This window comes from Anomalospiza imberbis, chromosome 9 (genome assembly GCF_031753505.1).
Source record: "Anomalospiza imberbis isolate Cuckoo-Finch-1a 21T00152 chromosome 9, ASM3175350v1, whole genome shotgun sequence".
Lineage (NCBI taxonomy): Eukaryota > Metazoa > Chordata > Aves > Passeriformes > Viduidae > Anomalospiza > Anomalospiza imberbis.
The window spans coordinates 22500481-22521780 of NC_089689.1; the positions used below are offsets into that span (position 1 = coordinate 22500481).

Below are 21300 nucleotides of genomic sequence, written 5' to 3' on the forward strand. Positions count from 1 at the left end.
TTCCCAAACACCTGCAAAATGCAGGTGAGTGGATGCAGCTGAGCCATGTCTTTCCTAAGTCTGCTCAAGTGGTGCATCCTCTCCTCTCCCCCCAGCACCAACACTGGCATCACCAAACGTGGTCTTCCCTGCTGGCAGAGGAAGCAGTGAGCCATGCAGGAACACTGCTGATGGCTCCTGCTCCCTCAGAAGACGCTGTGAAAGGAATGCAGGGAAGGCTCCATTAAGGAGCGCACGTGTGCTACGTGTAATCCTCCCTCCTCCCAGCCCCAGGAGGGGCTTTCTCTCCAGCCTAGAGGAAATCAGACCTCTGCAAGTCTTTTTTTTAAAGCTTCTGTTAAAGATGATGCCCATGGCCTTGGCTGGGAGACAGACACAGCTACACCAAGGCAGCCCAACCACGCTGCAGTTCGGAATTTATTAGAAACAGCTGTCAGTACATCCTTCTAAAACATTACATGTCAATGTGCTTTATTGCAATTTTTTTTTATTGCATTTTTTTTGATCTAGAGCAAGTAGGCCCAGGATGCTTAGTGTCTGGGATTTAAAAGCCCAACCATCTAGTAAAAGAAAGTACAGCAAAATTGTAACACACCCGGTGACAAGTACAGTGTTGCATTACTGAGCTAGAAACTACAGGATGACTTGTCAGAAAACACTAACATACACTTGGTTTCCTTATGAAGCAGTTTGTTTCTTTTCTTTAAAAGTTAAACTACATGAATTCCTTTTTTTTTCTTTTCTTCCCCCCACCCCCCTCCCCGACTACACCATAAACGACAGAAGAACAGATTTTACACAAATAACAAACAAGAGTACCAAAGTTACATGCTGGAATTCATCTGGAAAACAAAATAATTCAATAGCTTCTGGAGAAGCAGGTTCTTAACAGATGCAGTTTCCCTTAAAGAAAAAAGAAGTCAAAGAAAAGCAGAAACATTGATGCAAAGGTTGTACAAAGGAGTGTGCTGTTATTTCAGCCCTCGACACAAGATCAAACACCCACTCATGCTTTACATTGAACCACACCTTGTACAAAGAGTCCACTCACAAAGGGACACGCACCAACACCACCCATTGCACATCAGCTCTGGACAGGGGGCACTGAGGGGCCACTGGAACGTGCAAACAATCACTGCATCTCACAGGAGAGCAAGAGGGGTTTCTTCTGCTAAGCCTTTGCTTGGGACATGGTTGAATGCTTTGTCCCAGAGTAAATAACACCCCAAATCAACTCTGTTTACAAATATAGTAACAACCCCCAAGAGGAAATCCAGAGTTCAGCATTTCAGAAGCACATATGCAAGATGACCACAAGAAACTCCTTTTCGTTTGACAAAAAACCAACCCAATTCTGCCTAAACACATGGCAGAATGTGCTAACAGTGAGTTTTGTTTTATTTTTAAGGGGCAGTGCCACTTACAGCTAATGCATATAAATGTGTACGTGAATATATTTTACATATATCTATATACATACAGTACATATACACACACACGCACGCGCACACACACACGGATGATGCAGACCATTACAATCCCATGGTGCAATAAACAGCCAGATATACAAAATTAACAGGTTTTCATCAAACAGATCTTTGCTGGATGTAGAAGTCACTCACAAAAACAAAACAGATTCAAACCCTGACCCAGCTGACTGAACGAGAGCCCCCCCCCGCAGCCAACAGAGACCTGGGGGCAGCTTGGGGCTGGCCCCAGCATCCTACAAGCCCCTGCTGGGGGGTGACAGTCACCCTTAGAGACCTTTTCTTTTGTCTTTGGATGCAGTAACTTTCCCCAAACGATCCCAAGCCTCTTGCTGCAAGCACTTGGAGAGTGCATGGGAACGGCGCTGCTGGACACAGGGGGAAATGTCCCTCCCCTCATTTGCCAATGCCAATGTCACAGAAGCAATCCCAAGGGAAGGTGGTGGAGGGGGCATCAAATTAAAGCTGCTTTCTCTAATACAGGTTGATCAACGAAGTGGGTTTTTTTCTATCAAAAAGGGCCCATCTCACTTCTTTTTTCCTTGTCTCTGAAGCTCATATTACATTTTTCAAAGGCAAACTTTAGAACAAATAGTGAGTCTAGTCATAAAATTAAGGTGAGCCTATGCCAATAGCAATTTAAAAAATGCAAATTCTGCATTAATTGTATGGAGCCAGCCCCAAAGACCAGCACTTCAAGCACTGTCATCATCTAAATAGTTAACAAGCTAAAGCTCCCAATCTGCCCCTTTGAACAAACAGGAAGGAACTGAAAAGATTTCAAGAGAGATTTTTTTTCCCCCCATTCGGTGGAAAGTATTTCTGCCCACAGAATGCAAGATTCACAAAAATGTTGGCCAAACTTCACGTAACCCCGTCCAAAGCTGCTGCTCACGCAGGGCTGAACTGGCCCAGCCTCCTGAGGAACAGGCCAGCGCTTCTTTGGGCTGGTCCTTCCCTTCTCCCAGCTGCTCGTGCGCCAAGGGAAACAAGGGGATCAGCAGTGCAAGTTCCCTTCCCATACAGAAAGGGCAGCAGCTCCTCAAGGACTTGTACCAATTCCCTAAACCTCTCCTGCATGTGCATTTAAGGAGAGTAAAACTGCTTATTCCAAAGGGAAGGGTCTGCTCTGGCATCTCCTCTTATTTTGGGACTCCAGGCAGAGGTTTCTGCTTCATGGTCTGTCTCCTGCTTCATCAAACTACAACCAGAGGGATGCTTTAGGGTGCTGATCCTTCCTCTCCACTAAAACTATTTGCTTTGAATGCTGAATTTGAGCAAGCCTGACCCCCTCCCCTCACAGCATTTTTGTTCTTCGGGAATGTTATTTTGATTCTGCTATTGCAAAAGCAGAGATTGCAAATCAACTATAAGGAAACTACACATAAGGAAACTTGATTTTAAACATGGTCTAAACAAAACAACCCAAAACCCATCACAGTGCTTTGTAAAACTGCATTTTGAACCTGTCTGTCTCTTACCCCTCCTGATCCACAAGCAGTACCTGTTTCATGTCTGCACAATGCAGCAAGCATACAAGACTCACTAACATTTCAGATTTTTATTCCCTGTTAGTGTAACAAAAAATAAAAAATAAACAGACATTCAAAAACAGAAGCGAGATTGTTCAAGTACCAAATAAGGGGCTTTTCCAAACTTAAGGTGTGACACTCCTATAGCAATTCTGCTGTTTTAAACAGCCACAGCATTCAGTTACAGACATGGTGCCACCTAAGCCTGCAGAGAGCCCAGGATTTGGGGCAACCAAGACCCTCATCCTTCTTCCTGTCCTCCCCAAAACATCACTAAGTGTCAACATTCATTTCCACAGTCCCATCACAGTTGCCTGGCTTTGTGAGGGAAAAACTTTGATATTTGCCCTGCTGTGACTAGAGTTCAGCTGTGATTAAATGCAAGTGTTTTCCTGGGAATGGCTTTTGGTTGTGTAAGTCTTGCTAACACTAGTGTCAGCGAGAAAAGAATCAGGCCCATCACATTAAATGGAAAACTTCTTGAACATCTGCCACCTCAAGAGAGATGAGTGTGGAAAGAGCATTTTTGGCATAAGACAAAGGGCTATTCTGGATATAACTCTAGATTGCAACTATCAAGGGTGCAAAGCAGCAACTCACTTCACTGCTGATGAGAATGAAATAAAAACCCAAAGACAACCCCCAAAACTAGAGCACTCCAGTATCAGAAGGTGGACAATTGCACATTACTGCTTCACACACTAGGGAAGCATCTGTTGGGACATCCTTCTTGTTTCTAGGTTGGTTCTTCCCATGCTCAGATTACTTGTAATCAACAAACAAACTAGTGGGAAAAGATTTATAACTTACTAACTTCAAAAACATGGCACTGGTGGCTGATACAATGGGACCAATGGCAACTGTGGAAGCAGACCTGATTTCCATCCATACCAATACAAAATACTGAAACGCCCCTAATTCCCTGCAAATATACTTCAAAACAGATTAGAAGAAACTGTGCATATTCGAGTTTCAACATCCCCTCCCCCTCCCCCATTTAACACTGTGCAAAAGTTATTTATTTAACTCTACATATATATTTAATACAATATGGGTCAGTGAGATCAATGTTCCTTTAACTGCAGCCTGGTACCAGATGGCTGCTACAACAGTGAGGCTACTTCCCACTTTCCTCCTGATGTTCTCTTAAATTAAAACCTTCTCACATCTTACTGTTTTAAAAGAACTTGAGTTTGTTTGTTTTGCCTCTTTGTTCACATTTCCTGTATTTGTTTCAGGCTTTACAGCTGCTTTTCATCCTGGGGTGTAATCCTGCACCTCACAGGCCCATTTCTGATTTCTCAGTCATGCAAGTGTAGAGCAGCTCCTGGAAGCTGTGGGTTCTCTCACAGATCTAATGCTACTGAGCAAACAGAATTAGGCCAAGCACAATGAGGGGTGCAGGACCAAGCCCTTGCCCCATAGATCACACCAGCTACACGTGTCATTTGATTTTATAACAATTTTCATTTTCTCTGTGAGTGCAAAACAGTTGCAGGAAGGATCTGTGCAATAGCACGTTCGAGTCAATGGGGAACCCTGGCAGCAGCTGGGACTTCAGGTGCCTAAACCACACACAGGGAGAGACAGTGGCAAAACAGCCTCAGGGGACTGCTCAGAATAATGGAACCAGTACAAGGAATGCAGGCTTGGTCTGCCCATAGTCCTGCTCTGAAAGTCTGAGCAAAACATAACTTCAAAGAACACTTCAGGATGGCTTATTGGCTCTGGCTCCATCATTCACAGCAAATACATCACCTGTGATCAGCAGAAAGAGCTCGGGGAGCAAAGGGCCAAGAGTCCCAACTCACTCACACCACGATAAAGCCAAGCTACCTTCACAGATGCTAATGGAATTACACTGTATTTACCTTGGCAGAGCCAGGGCTGGAGCCTGGACCAGACCTCACAGGATCAATCAGATTCCACTACAGGGAGACTTCAGACAGCCCTGCTCTGCTATCCTGCTGCTGTCAGGACTGCGAGGGTGTGCCAGGATTTATGAGCCTGGAAGTAGATCTGTTCCTGTTTAAAACAAATCTGAGCCCTACCTGAAATTGGGGCAGACGTGAAACACTTTGGCCAGGTTACCTCTGTTACAAAAGCAGGGATCAGAAATACAGGTCTCATCAGCCTCAAATGTCAGTAAGAGAGTGCAGAGAGATCACAAGGGCAGGGAAAAATCAGACACTACTCTCACACAGGTTCTTCTACAGGCATGAGGCACCTGGCTATCATTTGTGCCTTTGAACTGATTTCTTTCATTGAGCATTTGGTCTCAGCCCAGCATCAAGGGAATGCTAGATGCCTGAGAGGTGTGAGAATGGCAGCTGTACAGCTACCAGATTAGAACTGCAAATTAGCCAAGAAAAAATTCCATGTCCAGAGACCACTGAGGAAACCATTCAAGATTTCCACTAACAGCAAAGGCTATGTCTCATTTTTCCTTTTTTCCTGGGGAAGTAGAAGGGACACACAAACAGATGTGGTTAATTTTGACATAGCAGCTTATGTGAATTTTATTCTTCTCTGACACAGTTTTGAGTTTTGGTTAAACTTTGTAGGGTATCATTTAAATAAGAAAAGTGGCATCTACAGAATTCCTTGCCTGAAGATTGCACTCTGGCCAATTAGGAAGTATCTGGGATGCGTCAGGGTCATTAGTGCAAAATAAAAAATGTCATGGCATGCCAGGCAACCAGACTACCCTTCCTGCAATGGCTGTCAGTGCTCCAGCCTTGTCACTTCCCTACTTGCAATTCAAGACATTCAGTGAAATAATACTTCTAGTGTAAACAATATACATCAACAAGCCTGGCACTACTGCCCAGGCATTACAGAAAAAAGCCATTTGAACAGGAAATCAGCCCCAGGGTCAGAAACGGGTCTCCAGCATTCTCAGACCTGCATGACTGTCTGCTTCCTGTCCTGCACAATGGGTGCATTGCAAGGGAAACGCTTCCAGTAATGGGAACAAAAGTAACTTTCAAGGTTGCACACTGAACAATTACTTTGCCAGTTGTGCTTTGATGCCAAGTGGTTCAGTTTGCCAAACTTAGCTCTTTTTCATTTTAGAAGCTTAAGGAATGGAAATAAGCTGCTTTGTACACTTTCCAGGGAGGGGATTTATTTGATGATTGCTGTAGTTGATGAAGCCCAGGACTACCCGCTCGAGTATTTGACAGCAGCCCTTGCCAAAGGATGGTACCAGACATCCAGTAACTGAGGAGTATGGCTCTCATCCCTTCCTGTGTTTTGCATCATGTCTAAAATAACTACAAGGGAATTTAGATTATACCAGAGTAAAATCTTGCTTGGCTGCAGTGGTGTGAGAGTTCAGAACCCAGCTCGAAAGGACCAATCAGAGGAGATCTAGGATTAGCATGCTCACTTCTTACAACCGGGAGTAACTATACCCCACCAAAGAACTGGGTACAATAAGCCATCCAGGAGCATTTGATTACACTGACCTCTTCTGTACCAAAATCAAGTGTTACAAAAGTCTGTCACTGTTCAGCAAGAGACCTGCAGCAGGTCAGTGCAAGCTTCATTCTGATTTACATTCTGAAGCACAGTATCATTAAAACTCTGGAAACAGAATCCCAAGCTGAGGAACAGGAGGGAGAGGGGGTGAAGAAAGAGGAGAGTGAGCAATTACATCAGATCAGACAAATTTAGTGTTTTGAAGCCAGACAATGTTTAGCTTTTCCTTTTATTTGTTTCAAGTTTTGGTGCAGAAAGTATGTGCGGATGCTAATGCAACCTCCCCTGCAAGTGCTCGATGTAGCAACGAACAAAGTTTTGGCATGTTCAGTTTGGTTGTTTCCTTTAAGCGAAGACCTGTAGTGCCATTGAAACCAAAACTTTGTTACTGTTGGCAAAAAAATAAAGCAACTTTCCTTTTACAAGCATTTTTCCATTTAAATAAAAACCTGAAGCTTTCCCATAATTCCTTTGGTCTTCTCTCACCAAATTCCACGCTACCTCAAGACAAGCCCTCTTTTGGAAGTCCGGCTGAATCGCAGTGAAGCTGCTAAAATTAGCAGAGAAGAATTGCTGTGGCAGAGTTTCCCCCTAGTTTGTTGGGAGTTTAAGACTGAAAGACATTACCAGTGCCTCAGGTAGAGGCTTCAAATTGTGTCTACTAGAACAAGAGAAAACAAAATCCAATTAGAAGTTCCACTGAAGGTGCCTGGCAAAAAATCATCTCCATAAAATGATGTTATGCTTCCAGTATTTTTGTATGCGTTGCGTTGAGTTTATTCCCCTCAAAAGGAAACAAAAGTATCGGTGTAAAAGCACAGCTGAGCTTTTAAGGTAGCACCAGGACACCTACACCCAAGTTGTCGTCTTGTTGCTGCTAGGCCTCTTTTTGATTCACATTCACAGAATCACTTCTTGTGCAAAACAAGCAGTCTAAGGAGAAAGAATGCCCTCCGAGTTCTAATAAAAATCGTAGAAAAGAATCCAAGATAAGCCAACGCTTTCCTCCTCCCCAAAATTTACCTGCAGAGAGAGGGGGGCATCTGTGCGTAGACAGGATAGGCAAGCCTGACATTTAGGGAATCATTGTGTTGGACAAGGGATGTCTGCTGGTAATGAAGAACCAAATCCTTAAGTGTGCTGTACAGGTTGTACGGTTCTGCAAACCCATAACCTCTTGGAGTGCTGTAGATCACACAGTGTTTCACCTCTCCATCAGCTCTGCAAGGAAAGGAAAGAGGAGAGTTTAACATAAAAGGACAAACCCAAAGTGACAGTCTATTAACGATTAACTAATGCAGCATCTCCGCCAGTCACTGGATTACATAATGGAAGACCCAGTAGATGCAAGTGGAGGAGATTAATATAGTCTGTGAAGAAACAGGGCTTCAGGGCATGTGATTAAACACTCTTGCATAATAATCCACATAAGAGGGCTCTTCCATCCCAGCAGTACAATTCCCTACTGCATTGTTCTCCAAATGGTCCTTGGGAAAAAAGTCAATAACTGAACCAGGAAGATAAGCACCAGAAGTCAGCAATGACTTTGTGCTCAACTCACCTAGAAACCTTTCCACTAAGCAAAGAAACCAAAACCCACAAATTATCAGGACCTACAAAGTATTCCATGAAACACAGTGGCTAAACTTCAATGTGCATTTTTTAATGTTAAGCATGGTCCAGGTTCAAGCCGATTCATTATCTGAAGCCATAGCGACCGAGTCTCCAACTTGGCAAAGCAGCTACCGGAGCACAGCAATTCCAAAGCGGCTAGAAAAATTATCTGCCAGAGAGATCAGGTATTATGTAATCCTTGTACTGGAGCCTGTTACAATCCCAGTCACATGTAGGAACAGGTTACTTTGTGCCATCCCTTTTCGAGCCTGTAGCATGATCCCAACCAAAGCATCTGATGAACTCAACACTTGAGTGACTGCAATGAACAGAACAATGAACACAGCAGGTACTACAGTCTTCAGTTACCTTGAGGTGCTAAACCTTCATATATTCATTTCTCAGACTTGTGCTCAGAAGCAATTAACCTCATGTGAAATAAATCAGTGAAAGCCATTTTGGACTCCAGGACAAGCTTGAAGGATTTTTAGATAATGGAGTTGGAGTATTTCTGACCTTCATTACACCAGCATAAAATGAAGTGAAATACAAGAAATCAATGCAAGGCTGTGTGAATGTCACCACAACTACTGCTCACAAATAATCCTCTGAAGCATCACCATTACCTTACACATACAAGAAAAAGATCTAGAGTTGGGCATGTCTGAAAATGAGAATAGAGGATGCCACACCTTTACAGCCCTGCTTTACTTCTTCCCATCTGCACCTTAGCAGGGAAGAATATGGGAGAATTAGGCCCTAACGTAGGCCCTTACTACAGAGTTTCAAGTTGGGATACTTCAGAATTTTGTACTAACTACTGTGGGAACTGCAGAGGCTGCAGGACTACAGTTATTGCACATTCAAAGCACATTTTTGTTAGAAAGCTTTTACCGTGCCGGTCTTCCTGCAAACATGCTACACATTCCAATGGGTAGGCCTAAGCTAGGCCTGGCTTTTGTTCTCCAAAATAAAGAGCTTTGGTAGAGATTTATGATTTGAGTAGTTAGAACAAAAAGGAAAACAGACTTACACCACAGAACAAGCGTAACATCCTTTCTTGCTACTCTCGCGAATTAAAAATGCTCCGTCAGGTTTCCCACAGAGCAAGTCTTCCGCTTGGACACGGTTGAGATCCCCAACAAACCAAGTTTTCTCATCATGATGTGGCAGGTTTTCATCTTCTTCGTTCACAAAGTATGTGCTGAGAGGATACATTTGTTAACCAGTGATCAGTAAAGGAGCTAATAAGCAGAGTTATTTTCACAGAAATCATACAAAGAGATAACAGAATTGCTAAAATTGGAAGCTCCGGCTTCTAACGAACATATATATTAAAGACTTCCATTCAGATCTTAATTTTAATCCTACATGTTTCAGCAGAGTTGCTGCCTCACATGACATCACATGACTCCAGTCCTTTATTGAGAATTTGGTGGTTTTGTTACCAACCTCACAAGAAAAAACACTTTCTAATGGAACACTTCTCAATAAAATCATATGTATAGTGACACTTACTCATCAATATTTTCATTTTTGATCCCCAGCCAGTCATTTATTCGCTTCTGTCTCACCCCCTTGTGATTGAGCCATCTGCCAGAAGAAGAGAAGATTAATACATCAGAGCACATGTATGGGTTTTTCTTAGTGAGCAAGCTGAAGTTCAGACACAGAAGAAACAGTCTGTATCCAGCCCAGGGACATTAGGAACTGGATAAGGGTGGTGAAATCAAGTGTGGGTATAAGAAACATCTGAGACACCTAGCAGAAAAAAACTACTACCATCTGTTGTATTAGCAACCACAGGTTTTGTTTATAACTAATTTTTCTTAAATTCTTTATTTACAGGAGTTGCAGATTGTGCACCTAGTTGTGGCTGGTTCTTTAAATAATGAAGTCATGAATAGGCCAACCAGCTCTCAGGCATCCCCTGCCAGACTGTAGCACCTGAACATCCATAGAACACTGGTTATGAAAAGAAAATTAAACTATCATTATCCTGATGGAAACAGCCATTAATCAGATTCATCAGAGACATTATTCTGAGGTATGGGTCAGGCTTACTTACACAAGATACTGATCTCTGATTTTGCGGAGCTGAATTAGGTCAGGCTTGATGCTGTTCATTTTCTTATCAGTCTCCCTGTTGTCCAGAGCTTGTTTCTTCAAGTCTTGTTCCAGGCGCATTTTACTGTCATGGATCTCACCCAGGCGTGATTTTAATTTTTCGTAGTTCATCATTATCCTGCAAATGAGCATAAGAGAAGAGGTGAAACCAGCCCAGAAGGACTGAACCTACTCAGGTTCAGGTTCACCTACTCAGGAGCAACTCCTCCCTTTGACCACCTCAGCCTTACATGAAAATTACTGTATGAGTGACAGGAGAGACCTCTTGCCAGAGGGCCTGCAACCTTCAGTTTGCCCTAATGTATCTCCTTCTGGCAGGGATGCGGGAAGAAATTTTCTGTAGGAAGGTAAGCTAGAACAGATTCCTCCTTCACTGTCAGATTCAGTTTTTGTTATATCAATTATATGAGCCCACCACAGGTATCAGCAATAGCAAGATTTTAAATGCAAACTTTAATTACTATCAAGAGCTACCATGAAGTAATGCTGCCTGTCTCTTCATTCAAGATTAGTTTGCAGGTTTTGTGTGACTCAGGAAAATGACATCTTGTTAATTGTCTTTACTTAGAATGAAGCACCCCAAGTGCATAGTGAGATTGGTACAGGTAACTGCTTCTGCTCCAAAAACCTCCTTAAGGTGGTTCATAAAGCACTATGTCAAGTGAGGCACTATACCTGGCCTTTCTTCAAAGGCCCAGATCCAGCTTTTTCTGCTAATACCCTCTTGGAAAGGCAGTTTCAAACAATGCATTCACTGAATTTGTTAGATGACAGTTACTAAACTAATCTTCTCTGAAAGTGACTAAAACCGAGTATGGACAATGAGATTTACCAGATTTATGTATATTCCACAGTTTGCAAGTACAGAGTTCTCTGAATTATATTCTGAGCAAATCTAAATAAAAATGGGATAAGCAAATTAAATCATTATTTCCTGTTCTTTCCTGGTCCTCATCACAGTACCTTGATTTACTGAAGTTAAGAGAGGATAACCCAGAGATTTCCCAGCTCTGCAATTCCTTAAGAGAAAAGAGCTTTACCGAAGGCTGAGATACCTTGAGGGAAGGTTTCAGAAAACACTGAGCTTACAAAGTGGTTTATATGATGCTGTAATGGCAGTGTCAGTGTGGACACCACTTCTTCCAGGTAAGCAAACATAACCTGAGAGCTCACCGCTCAATTTCTTTGTCGTTGCCCTCCCTGCGGAATCGCTCGATGTATTCTTTGCTGTATCGCTCTTGTGAGTGGCACTGCTCCTCAAATATCTTAATTGTTTCATTAAATGCTTCGATTGCAGTTCTCTTCATCTGAATTTCCTGTGCAAGGAAAGAGTCCTTCATCATTTGTTCATAATACAGATGACAACGGAAGACTCGACTGCGTTCCCTAAACTGACTGAGAACGTGACATTTTTTCCCACACTAAGTTAAAATAGGATTAATCAGCTTTGAATTCAGTCAAATGTCTGAGTAGGGTCAGGAAAGAACTGGGCAGACTTACTCCCTGTAAGTCTACCCTCCTCCCCTACACAATGCTCTCTCCTAGGCTGCAAACCCCTCAAACATTTTAGTCATATTTTCCATCTTAGTTTGCAGGAAGACTGCCAGCAAACCTCCTCCCCATATATGAACTATCTTATTTTACAAGAAGCAGTCCGAATACCGTATTCACGCTTCCTTAATGCATAATATCTGGTAACTGACTTGCACATGATTTCACAAAAAGCCTGGACAAACCCCTCTACAACTCTCACTGCAGCATGTGGCAGCTGGAAATACTGAGCAGCCAAGGAAGAAACTGCAGTGTAAAGCTTCTAAGTGTTGGCCTTCTCCACAGCCTTACCTTATACTAAAAAGTTCAGCTCCTCTTTCTTCCTTGTCCCACACCACACCTCTAGGACTATGAGCAACAAACAATATTCCCTGTTTCCATCAAATATGAAACTTCCTTGCTGTATTCCACAATTTACTAAGATTTTTCCTTATATTGCCTTTATTAGTCTTAACAGGTTAAAATAATTTTCTTTGCTTTTTAAACAACAATAAACACACTCTATAAAGAGCCAAAGCACACCAACCTGGGATGTTCTGGTATATTCTTCATACAATTTGTCATACTCTTTGCTCTTTTCCTGATACTGAGCATGGTATTCTTGAAGCTTTTTACCTACTGCATCTATATTATCTTCTTTCACCAACTGATCCTGCACATACAAAGAGCTGTTAAGTCTTCAAGCAAAGCAGCTTTTCCTTAAGAGTATTCATTTGTCCACTTATGCATATTTGCATTTTACAGATATTAGCATCATGTTTTATAATCCAGTTTCTAGAGAGCACTGTGTCTAAATCTGCCTTCCTTTGTGCAACATGTTTCACAGTTTACAGACACAAGGAACTGGAACTATGGGACACCAAGAGCCATGCCAAAATCCTAAACTTCCAAAAACATACCACACCTTACTTTCAGGATTGCTATCCCCAGTTCAAGAAAGAAGGAAGCAAATTGCTTGGACTCTTCAGTTAAAGATCATAGTTGTTTTTGGTTTTTTTTTTCTTTTCTAAAAAGCTCTGAAGTTCTTTTTCCTTAATGCAAAAATGTGTTTTGGGCTACTGAATAAAAGTTTAAAATATGTACTTGAAAAATTTAGATGACTATGCACAGAGTGAGCAGCTGCACAGCTCATATGGGTAGCACTGGCTAACAACAGTGCTCAGTGGGTTCACAAGGGTCCATTGAGAAATTAAAAAGTTTCTCAGAGGTTCAACTCTGCTGCCTGTCAGGGTTTAAATTCTCTGTTGGGCTCAGATGGAGACTGGAAACCTGATAAAATGTAGCAGCTTGGATGGTTAGACTATTTGGAAGATGCAAGTGAGGCCAAATATGAAAATTCACCTTTTTTCTGCCCTGTTTTCAAAAAAACCAACCAAACAAAACAAACAAAACCACACACACACACACACACACAAACCCAACCAAATAATGCTATTCATAGAGAAACCCCAAAATTATATACACATCTGCTTTTTTTTTTCTTGTCTGCACTAAAAGCCATTGGGGTCTGATGAAGCCCTTACCTGCTGGTACCGTGACACGGGATACATCAACTTCACATCGAGCTTGGGGTTGTACTGAGCGAGGGACTCGTTGCGGTAGTGGTTAATGAGCTCCACAACGGAATTAAATGTCAGTGGATCAGAAAAGCCGTATTTTCCATCCCGATGATAGATCTTTATCAGTTTGTTGTTGCCACCCTTCCTGTAAAGTAGAGTCATTCAGAGGTTTTACTGTGTCCCTCCCATCCCTCAGCAGCTCTAAGGCTGATGACACCAGTGAAATTCCTGGGCCAGTGGCTCCCACACTGCACACCTTCACAGTGATTCTTTACACAGCAGTAGTATTAAGTAGTTTAAGAGTCAATACACACAGAATTATCATCAGATTATTTGAACAGGAGCAAAGCCCAAAGTAAATCTCTTCCCATGTGTTCATTCTGGAGCCAGCTTATGGTATTTAAGTCCTAGCTTTGCCAGAAGTTTTGCAAGGGAAAAGGAGAATGCTGAAGGCTGAATAAAGGAGCTGTAAGAAAACCTAAATCCATAATTTCCTGCAATTCAGGGTCACTAACAGTATACAACAGAATATAGATTTATACAATTATTAATGAATATTTTTGAGTTATGGGTGCTAATACAGGATACATGAATTTACAAAATCCTTTGAGGATTACAAGATGGTTGTAAATGTAGTTATCCAGATTTATACATTCTAGTTGTTTCCCCAAATATAGTGCTTATTTCTTCCTTTTGTTCCAACAACAGACTGTTTAGACACTGTTCTGTCCTTCTCCTGCACTTAAAATTTTGCCTTCTAAAGATGAAAATTCAGTAGAATTCAGTAAAATAACCAAATAATGCCAAACAGCACACAGGCTGTGAATTTGGAGGCAGAAGTTAAAGCAGAATTTTAACTACACCCTTGGGATCAAACCTACCACTAAGGCAATGGAATTTCAAGGTGGGATCAAGTACCTGCCATATCACAGTAACTCCCAAGGGTGTGCTACAAAGGCTGTGGCTTCAGTGCCTCACCTGCTTGTCCCTAACAATCAACCTTGGGAGCCTGTCAGAGGCAAGTGGCTGGGCAGGCTGGGCAAGGCACCAGAGGCAGTCACATGAGGTTTCTGCCTAACTGCAGCAGACAGGGCTGGGGCAGCTCTGGGAAACCTGCCACGCGCAGACACGAAGAAAAGAACATGGTTCCAAATCAATATTCCCTAAATTTTAGATCAGAAAGCACAAGATACTCTTTTTACCAAGACATTGTTCAGTTCTCCAGAGCTGCACACTGATGAGGTATTCAACACTCTCCCATTAATCAAAGGCCTGGTTTACAAACACTTTTTACCTTAGCAGTTCTGAAACCATGAAGCATTCATGAGCAGCTCTCCTCCCTGAGTCCCATCTCATCTACACAGAGATCCTCAGGGTAGTACTGAGTGAGGGGCAGAACTCAATGCACAGAGCAGAACTGACTGTCAGACCTGGCTCTTTATTATTGCTTGTTCTGTGATGTGCAGAACTGGGAACATCTCTCAGCTTGAGCCACATGAGCTTTACACAGCCAGGGCTGTCACTGGAATGGCAACAGCTCCTCAGGGTTTTGCTGAGGGGACCACAAGTGCTCAGCGCTCACCGCAGTGTCAGAGTGTAGTCTCCCTGCATCTTGGTCGATGCGTCGCGCACCAGGAATGTTCCATCTGGCATGTCTCGTAATTTATCATTGACTTCTTCCCTGGAGAATGGAAAGGGAGGCAAAATTAGAAGTGCTAAGGACATGACCACCTTTGCCACAGGTGAAACATCTGACCCAGTAACACCAACGTCTGCAGAGTTCAATCTTCTGTCACGCTCAGGCTCTCCAGTTTTTTAGGCCACCTAAAGCAAGCCTCAACTTGTGTAGCTGCACTAAAGAAAAGTAGCTGCAGTCAACTGCCACTTAGGAAGGAGTCTCTGTTTAAACAACAGTAGCAGCTGTGACTCAGTTCACAACCTTTCCCTTTAATCTGCTCCGGTTTTAAAGTCCACACTGGAACAGGTGCCCTTTGAGAAGCCAGTCCTGACCTCTTAAGACCTCGTCTCTAGAATCACAGCTCAAAGGTGCCTAGAGTTTAGCACAGTTTTAGTCTCAAGAGGCTCATTATTGGCTTAACTCTGATCTTATTTACAGCCCTTTTAAACCACTACAACCTTGCTAGCTTCACTGCAACTTTTCCTTATTTACAACTGAGGCAGAAGGATACTCAGTCCAGAGCTTTAAGCTAAACCAAGAAATCTTTTAGTGAAAGTGAGTACCTGTAGGCATTAAGAAAATTATTTCAGCTGCAGAGATATGCATCTTACTTATGAGCATTTCACCCAGATTATGTATCTCACTTTATAACAGCTCCCTCAAAGGTTTTGGAAGCCCTAAGCACTTTTTAATACAATCATTTGGAAACGAAAGTTTCTCAAGTAGCCTCAACATTTTTTAGGTGCTGTAGGAAGCCTAGCTGAATCTTACGAAGAAAAATAAACAGCAGGTTTTTTGTTCAAATACTAAGGAACAAAAGTATTCAAAAGAACAACAAAAGAATAGCCTTAGCTTTGATTTAGCTACCTGAAAACTATTCTGTTAGTAAAACGGACTCCTACTGAGTATCACATGCTCATATCCATTTACTCCTCTCGGACCATTTTACAGATTGGACCCAGCTAAGTCCTTTTTGAATGGCCACATAATGACCTACAGGTTTGGGCCTGCAAGTTGCACCCTGGAGCTCATGACAGAATTTTCAGCACAAGTTCTTGACTGAAAAACATTGCTCCTGCCCTGCTAGCCTGACGCAGCCTGTAGCTGCTGGCTGCCAAACCAGTGTCATAAACAATTCCATCTTTACATAAGCGTGTATCAAGTTTAAATCTAATAAAGCCACTCCAATGCGATTTGCAGTGCATTAGCTCCTGCCATCATGGGCACTGGTAATTGATGGACAAATCCACAGTCAATAAACTGATACCAATATTGAGCAGTTTTAAACAAACTGTGCCTAGTGGGTTTTGTGATCAGGTTTTTCCACTCTGCTCCAGCTTAAAATTAACAGAAAAATATCTCTGCCAAGGCCCTTCAAAAGCAAGATCTATGAGGGTTTGCCTTATAAAAAGATAAGGGTGGTACAATAAAGATATGAAAACTTTATTTCCCCTCTCAGAACGTCAGTGAGCTCATGTGGCAAACACACTCTTCATGCCTCTATCTGCCAAAGTGCTTCAAAGTATTATGTGCACAAGTTTGAGCAATTCCTGATCACACTCCCAGCACACTTGCCTGTCTTCTTCCAGCTCCAAATTCTAGACTCTTCAAAAGTGCCTTAAGAGGGTAAGAGATGACTGAACATTTCAGTTCTTTTATGTAATTAAGTATATAAAAACAGGCCTTTCATTTTCTGAACCTAGCACAAGCAATCTATTTTCTCAAGTGCATAGGAAAGGCTTTTCTTAAGAGGCAAAACTTAATTTGTTTGATATGTGTCTCTATCATCTGCTCAGTATGGCTGGATGATGGTTAGCATTTGTAAGAGCTATTTTTCATATCACCATGTAATAGAAATTAATATAGCTGAAATTTTAAACAAACGTTAAAGAAACCAAAACTAAGACTGCAACTCCTTTTATCCTGAAATACTATTTTTATACTGAAACTTTGCTGAACTGCATGCATTCCAGGATTGCATGCTTACAACACTTTATTAAATATCAGATTCAGAAGCACTTATCTTCTTTTTAAAGACTGTATATGTGGGCAAATTTAGAAACTCAAAAATTACTGTCACCAAGACTGGCAACATCTGCACTAGAAGAACAACTTAAATATCCTGAATCCAGCTGAATACTTTCACTTAGGTGCTTTGCCAAGCATAGTCCTAAAGCATTCCCTTCCAGTGAAATGCTGCCTGAAATAGGCATGTTCTTTTTGTCCTGAATTCTAGCAGGCTTATCCTATTTTTGACAATATATATTAATACATTTTAATTAATATATTCTAACAATATTGCTTACCTTGAGATGTCCCCCCAGTACCACTCTGCTTCCTGCAGAGAGAAACTGGAATTGTCCTTTATTCCATTTGTATTGACTGGAGTCATTGGTTTGGGGGGCTTCGGAGGAAGAGCTGAAAAACAGATTAACAGAAGGTAAACAAGAGAAAATAATCACTAAACTGTTAATGAAATACTACAGAAAAAAAAAAAAAAACAAGAGAAAATGTGCTTCTTGAACTCAGCTTTCAAGCTCTCTCAAACCAAATGGAACTTGTAATCTTAAAGGAAGTCTGAAGTCAACTGTTCCACTGTGATCTGAGATTTTTTAGTATCAAACGCTTGAGGGAGGGGAAAAGTAAGGAGTATGAGGAAATGTGAGTTTTTGTTAAAAGAAGACTGGTGCAGGCATGACTACAAGGGCAGGTGCCGCCTAAAGCTCCAAACAAATGACAAAGGTGTATTGTGTTTGAAAGCCACAGCCTGGAGAGCACTGGGCACCACTATGGAAAAACTCCAGTTGCTCAGGCATCAGCAGCTCTGAAGCCAGCCCACAAGAGCAAACAGGTGAACTCTTCAGAGGGAAAAACACTGCTGGAGAGCAGTGGTGGCTGGGCAGGGCCGTCTCTGTCACAGACTCAAGGTTCGCATTTTACTCTGGGTTTGTCATTTAGGCTCCTGTTTGGAACAAAAGCTGTGACTCCTTGAGTAGTACAGGACATGAGGTGATAAGGGAAGAGGACAGGGGACAATAGATAACAGAGTGCCTGCACTGCTTTGCTGAAGTGCAAGCTGAGTGTTTACTAAAGGAAAGGGGATGCTACAGATGCCCAACAGACAGGCAGAACTGCACACCTGCAGGGCTGGTGCACGCCTGCCCAGAACTCCCCTATCCTGAATTCATGGCACATATGAATGGCTTTTACTTCCATTCTCAAAATAGGTTACACAATGTAAGGGCATACAAGATACCAAAGCTGTTTCTGTTTGGTCAGTTATTGCTCAAACAACTTTATCATGAACCTGACTGTAAGCCCTGAATCAGTAATTCAGCAGCCACAGGCACATTCACATATTGGTAGAGACTGGTCTATGAGCAGAAATGTATTATACATTTTCTTTCTTATTTTCTTTGGGAAAGGTGTCCTGAATGCTCTCCCCTGTTTTGCAAAGACTGGATACTTCATCAGGAACACTGCCACCGAAAATGAGCATTTTTTAGGCATTTCATGAGAGTGTTTTCCAGAGGGACAGGTCACATTCTCATTCAGAGTAAGAGAGCAGCTACACACATTGATTTGCTAGCATGCTTCTAAGTCAGACCCTGAACATCTGCTCCCAGCCCTGTGCCCTTGCCATCAGATTACACAAGCATCAGAGAGCAGGCATGACACAGTGACAACAGCCATCTTTCAGATGCACAATCCCCATGTACACACAGAAACACAAATAAAGGCAGCAGAAAGAAGATTTTGATCTCCAGCTTCAGCACGGAATGGCTTAGCACTGAAAGGTGTGCTACTTGGCACCATCCAGCTGCTCACCTCTGAGCCACACCTCCCACATTAAAGAAGAGAAAACAGGCTTCCAACTGCAGTTCCAAATACCATTTCATGCTGAATATCCAACACAGTAACTTCACTGTTCTCTGACAAACCAGTAGATGCTTTAATTGAGCCAATCTAAACTAAATCTGAACCTTGACCCAGACGTTTGCACCCTGGGGCTGCTGACCAAACACCTGATTCAGATAGCAGCATTCATTCTGTGGGACCGAGCATTAAACTGTAGCATACAGGTTCTTTTTATGGGGTGAGCTGGGAACTTTCAGGTGTGCACACATCTAGTGAGGCAATAACAGGTCTTGTTGTAAAAGGAAGGTGAAAGCCTTCAGATTCTGTGAAGTACCTTCCTGGTTAGGAAGCTTCAGTTATTCCTAGCTTAACTACTACAGTTGTTTGTGTAGTGCACAAGTATTTGCACAAAGCACCATTGAGAGTAAGACATGGCTCCAACCCTACTTTCCTTGAAGCTCCCAGCCCCATCCAGGGTTAGAGGAACACATATCCAGGCTAAGCCTGTGGAATCAATTGCATTCACTGGGCTGTTCCATCTACCCCTTTCAAAGTTCCTGAATTAAGAAATGTCATCAGGTCCTCCCTGCTCCCAACATCACATCTGGGATGGGACAGCTACAGCAGTTCTGAATCTCATCAGTGTCACTGTAAATCTGAGGTCAGAAAACCTGCAGATTTGCTTCAGAATCTTTTGTAGGCTCTGAGTCATCAAAAAGCATATTAGGTTTTACATTAAAAACACATAAAAGTGCAGAGAGTTCTTAGAAAACTGCACCCGCATCTGCAATTATTTCAAAGGGACCTTCAAATTAAGGCCTGGACATATCAACAACTTCAAGGTATTTTACAGTGTAAAAAGCCTGTTTTACACTGGTAGTAGGGGCTTTACAGAAGGGGTTTTCAAGTGTTCTCTAGGACACTTAAATACTTCTCTAGCCCTCCTTGTAAGATTAAGTCTTGCTCCTTTATACACTCTGTGGGATTATTTGGCAGCTTTGTTAGGGCTCACTCCAAAGCACTGCGTACAGAAAAGCAAACAAAGACCAGAAAGGTAAGGAATGGGACATTATACCAAGTGTCTCTACTACAGGTGGGAGTTTCTCCTTTCCCTTAATAGGCAGATATCAGTTCTCACTATCAGGACGTTGCCTACAGAACTTCATTCTTCATGAGAAAACTGGAAGGAAATTCTTTCAGGGAAAAGAATAAGGCTTGGACCAGTTCCTGTAAAACCTGACTCATGGAAGCCAGTTCTTTACACAATAGACTTTTGAAAAATGCTTTTTAATAGCTTGCACATTTCAAAAATACAAAACTATTTGCAAGGGTGGATCCTGTTTCCAGACAGCTATGTATCTAACTCTTTACTTTCAAGGCTTCGAGCTCTTTGAGTCATAATAGATTTTGCCCTGTACTGGATACAGAACCAGGCCCTTGCTCTTGCTTTACCCTATAGGCCAACATGCCCATCCATTTCAGCATTTCTTGGCTACCCTCTCAGTCCATAGACTTTAGTCTGTACAAACGAAGAACACTCACAAAGGTAGTTTAAAAACCTCACAGCCTGTGATAACAAAGGGGAATATTCTGTAATGGCATGGCAAGTCTACAGCAACAGAGCAGCATCCACCACACTGCTGCTCGCATAATGCTGGCCCAAGAGGTTGCTAGGAGAGGCATCCTGAAGAAGTTTTTGCTTAGTACCTAGATGGTACTAACAACCCTGCTAGGAGAAATCCTGTGCCATTTCTATGAGAAACTACAGAGAGACTTGAAGAGTCCACAGATTTTGATTTTAAATTCAAAACAATCCAGTTTTATATACCCAACTCAATGAATATTAGAGATCTAAAATCCTAGAGGTAAAGTAAGATAAGACTGGCTTGAAGTCAACAGAAATGCTTCCAAGAGCAGCCATGTTTCTTTCCACGTCACTGAGTCCAATTCTGATCTAGCCACAGGCACAATTTTAGTTTATCTCAAAACCAGCTCTGATTAAAGTGAATGATCCTGATGGTTTCTTGCCTCTTTTTTCCAGGGAGAGAAACACTAATCACGAGTGATTAACAGCACAACAGATCTATCCGTTCTAATAAAGAACTTTCTCTTTGCACCAGATACACAAGCATCCTCCCCTTACCATGTCTCTAGGACAGCTTTAGAGTACAGATCTTTCCAAACCCCAAAAGGTGACAGCTCAGTTGTAACCTTCACTCCCACATGAGAACATCCCAAAGATCAGGTTCAGTCCTCAGTGACTGCCTGGCAATAAGAGCAGACTGGCTCTCCCTCATGCATTCACGGGCATATCTGGTTTTAATTTCTTTAGCAACTCTAGTTCCCTCTTTCTAGCTTTCCCAAGCAGACTAGCTTGAGCTAAATCCCAATCCCAGCTCAGTGTCACTTAG

General features: G+C 42.2%; 1 protein-coding gene across 2 annotated transcripts in view; it reads right to left on the bottom strand.

Moving 5' to 3' along the window:
• Positions 1–399: 399 nt before the first annotated feature.
• Positions 400–21300, bottom strand: part of PIK3R3 (phosphoinositide-3-kinase regulatory subunit 3) — a 77030-nt gene continuing 56129 nt past the window's right edge. The window contains exons 7-15 of one of the 2 annotated variants that reach the window (XM_068198614.1): positions 17338–17449; positions 14936–15034; positions 13318–13498; positions 12321–12446; positions 11417–11559; positions 10185–10361; positions 9635–9709; positions 9150–9320; positions 400–7723 (exon numbers count right to left, since the gene is read on the bottom strand). In XM_068198614.1, coding sequence (XP_068054715.1) covers positions 7522–7723; positions 9150–9320; positions 9635–9709; positions 10185–10361; positions 11417–11559; positions 12321–12446; positions 13318–13498; positions 14936–15034; positions 17338–17449 — 1286 coding nt within the window. In that variant the 3' untranslated portion in view covers positions 400–7521. The remainder of the gene's footprint in view (positions 7724–9149; positions 9321–9634; positions 9710–10184; positions 10362–11416; positions 11560–12320; positions 12447–13317; positions 13499–14935; positions 15035–17337; positions 17450–21300) is intronic. The other variant, XM_068198615.1, reaches the window with a different exon arrangement.